Source organism: Phanerochaete carnosa (genome assembly GCF_000300595.1).
Source record: "Phanerochaete carnosa HHB-10118-sp unplaced genomic scaffold PHACAscaffold_31, whole genome shotgun sequence".
NCBI classification, from domain to species: Eukaryota; Fungi; Basidiomycota; class Agaricomycetes; order Polyporales; family Phanerochaetaceae; genus Phanerochaete; species Phanerochaete carnosa.
In genome coordinates, this window is record NW_006767658.1 from 12,670 (window position 1) to 15,824 (window position 3,155).

Genomic DNA, 3,155 nt, shown 5'->3' on the forward strand with positions numbered 1-3,155 from the left:
CAGCGATCCACGCTACCTTCCCGGGCGCTATTACTCAGCGAAGGTCCTGTGGGAGAAACGCTGATGAGCTACTGAGCGCAAACGCGATCTCTGACAGCAATTGTTCAGGAAGCGGCGGGCGAGATAGGCTTTCCCGTTCTTGCCTGTGGAGAGCGTCCAGTGCTGTCAGAAGAAATTCGTTTGCCATAGAGACTCTCACGGATGCGCGTCCCCTCCCAATTTCGCTCGCAGAGGAGATCAGAGCCCCATGGATTCGCCGCCAAATGAGCTTCGAAACAGGGTAACTCCACAAACAGACAGTCCGCACAATGTCGTCAATGTCACGAAGCTGTCATGCCCCCCTGACAGAATACGCAGCTCAATAGGGTTCTTGCGAGACGCTGAAGGACATCCGCAGCGCCATGGCAAAGAACTTCGTGCCTACGTAGTACGCCATGTGTCGTATTGGGAGCACTCACCTGGGCCAATATATCTCGAATAAGCGAGGCATTCACGAGCATCTGGGGATCTGACTTTTTCTCGAAGCTTCCGGCGCGCATCTGCACAGTGCCAGATAGCCTTCACCAGACACCACTGGTTCGCATGCCACTGGGAAGCTTTGGTCACCGGTGGTACGTTATCACTTCCTAGGATGGACTCTTGTGGTCGGAGGACATGCGTCAATACATACCAGACAACGAAAATTTGCCACCGACAACACCAAAACTATGTGGGCAGAGTCACTCAGTTATTGCGTCTATGCCGCGTGTTTCAGAAGCGCATACAGCGGGCATGTGTCGCTATTGGACAGCTGCGAAACGGTCATTACTAGGTATTTGCGCTTGCCACTCGCGTTGCCATGTTCTGCGAGTGGGGGCCGCAAAGTAGAAGCTCCGACGAGATTTCTATGCACCGGTGGATGAGAAGGCCTAGATCCAGGTACCTTCGAGTGAGCGAGAGCCGCGTTGTCGTCCAGTTGGGAGATAAGAGCTCGGTCAGGAGACTTTGTGGCGTTTGAGGCGGCCGACGCTCGGAGGTAACAGCAAGGGCCGAGACGACCGATCACCCCGCCGCGGCCGGCATCCGCTGTGAGCCAATAGCATCCGAGCACCCTCCGTACACGTCGACACATACCCATGCCATCAGTCGTTTTCGACTCCAACTTCAGTTCGCTGTTCGGCTTGGAACGAGTGTGGTTATTGATCCACATCAGGAAGGCGCTTTTTTGCGTCGCCCCCGCTGTCGACCTATATTCTCTGTGTAGGCTATGGCTTCCAGCTAGCTTGAAGCTGAGCTGACTTTGCGCTAAGGTCTCAGGCATCTTTATCTGCGCTTCTCGGCCCTACTGCAGCCACTCGCTATTGCTCTTCAATCCCGCTTTGGCCGCTCATCCTCTGTTCTGCGCGTTCCGTGGTCAGGTAGGCGAGCATTAGACGAGTGCCAATCGCAGTCAACAGACTTTTGCGTTCCTACACAACCAACGTTTGGTACTAATCCATCCTGTCGCCCTTGTGGACTCCTCCTTGTCTTCTTGTATTGAGAACAAGTTCGGAAAAGAGAGCAGTTTTCGTTACACATGCTACACACGAGCTGAGCCGCCACAGGCAGCAGCCACCATGATGCGACTCGTGCACGCGTGCACACTCGCCACATCAGCCGGCGACACCCGCGTCTTATGCTGGTCGATTTTTCTGCGTCCAAGGCAAAGGACAAACGGCTGTGTTCCCTTCAACATTAGAAATTGTCAAGCTGCGATATCCAAACGATGATATGCCCAAGCTTTGTCAGTACACCCTCTTCTGGGTGGCATCACTGCAGTTTCTTCCTGTCGGAACTTATTGCGCAGACGTGCTTATCATCCTACCCTGTCCTACCTCCCTAGACCACATGGACCACCATAAACATCGTGAGCTCATTGGTGCATTTGCCTCCCGTGCAAGCCTGTAACGCGACATCTCGTTGAGCCTAGACCGCATCCCACATGAACACGTCTCTATCGTGACAAGCGCGGCGCGTACACGTGACAGACGCGTTCAAGCCCATTAAAGTTCCACGACGCGTCCTCCTTCACATAGCGGAGCTCAATCTCGAGCGCGCGACACGAAATCATGTCCCACGTCCCTATATAAGCCGCAAAACTTTTTTTGGCTATGCAGAGTGCTCTTGTTTCGTACCACTACCTCCCCACGTCCATAGCCCACCAAGCACTCCCCCAGTTGAGCTGGACAGCCATGCCCACCACCCACCCCTGCGGATGCGTCTGCCCCTGCGATCCTAGTGAGCGTCGCTTTTCCCCCTTAGTCGGACGTCGTGGAGACCAACGCTGACCACCTCAATCTGCACAGCTCGCACACCTGTGGAAGTTGTACACGATGCCCAGAAGGCCGTACAGAACGCTGATCAAGCCCTTCGCAACATTCGCAACAGCGGCGTTTCAGAAGGTACTCGATCATGACACCCTCCCTCTTCCCACCCAATACGTTGACCGACTCATGGCATACTGTACAGAGGACATCCAACTCGCCCAAGACCGCAGGCATGCTGCACAACTCGCGCTCGACGAGGCCTACAAGGCGCTCATCGTTCAGGCGAAGCATCCTAACCCTGAGCTCGACGACGACGAAGCGATTGCAACCGACGATGAGGGCGAGGATGACGAGAGCGAGAGTGAGGATATTAGCATGGACGTTGGTGACGTCAGTGCCTTGACCGAGCTCGACGAGGATGACGAGGACGACGAAGACTTTGTCCCCCCGGAGGAGCGTTAAAGTGTCTTAGCACATACTTTAGGTCTGGATTTCTGCTGATGTGTGCGATATCGTCTATAGTTCAGACTGCGCGATATAAACTCGGAGTTGACTTGCTGCCTTACAACCGCTATCTGTGCATAAGGATCTAAATTGAGAGTACATCACATGTCAATATCTCTCATTTAGAAAGGATATCGCACAGGCTTATCGAGCGCACGAGCCGGGACCGATTCTGTTACACATGTACACGTTTGAGCATCGCAATATAATTACATTTCACTTCCTTGAATCCGATACCGTCCAAATTGTCTCTATTTCAGGAAGCTGCTGGCCTGATAACGAAAAGCGTTCGTCAGTCACGGCATTGACGAATCCAGATGTACTACTTACCAAGCTCGCAAGTCCACCCAGTCCGCCGGAGTTGCC

The 3,155-nt window shown here is 53.8% G+C and overlaps 1 protein-coding gene across 1 annotated transcript; it reads left to right on the forward strand.

Annotated features, from left to right (window-relative positions):
- Window positions 1-2,210: 2,210 nt before the first annotated feature.
- PHACADRAFT_79943 (uncharacterized protein) lies at window positions 2,211-2,741 on the forward strand (the record flags this gene model as incomplete). Its single annotated transcript, XM_007402139.1, has 3 exons — window positions 2,211-2,256; window positions 2,325-2,420; window positions 2,488-2,741. Coding segments are annotated over 3 exons (396 nt in total), but the record flags the coding sequence as incomplete, so codon positions are not given.
- Window positions 2,742-3,155: the final 414 nt, after the last annotated feature.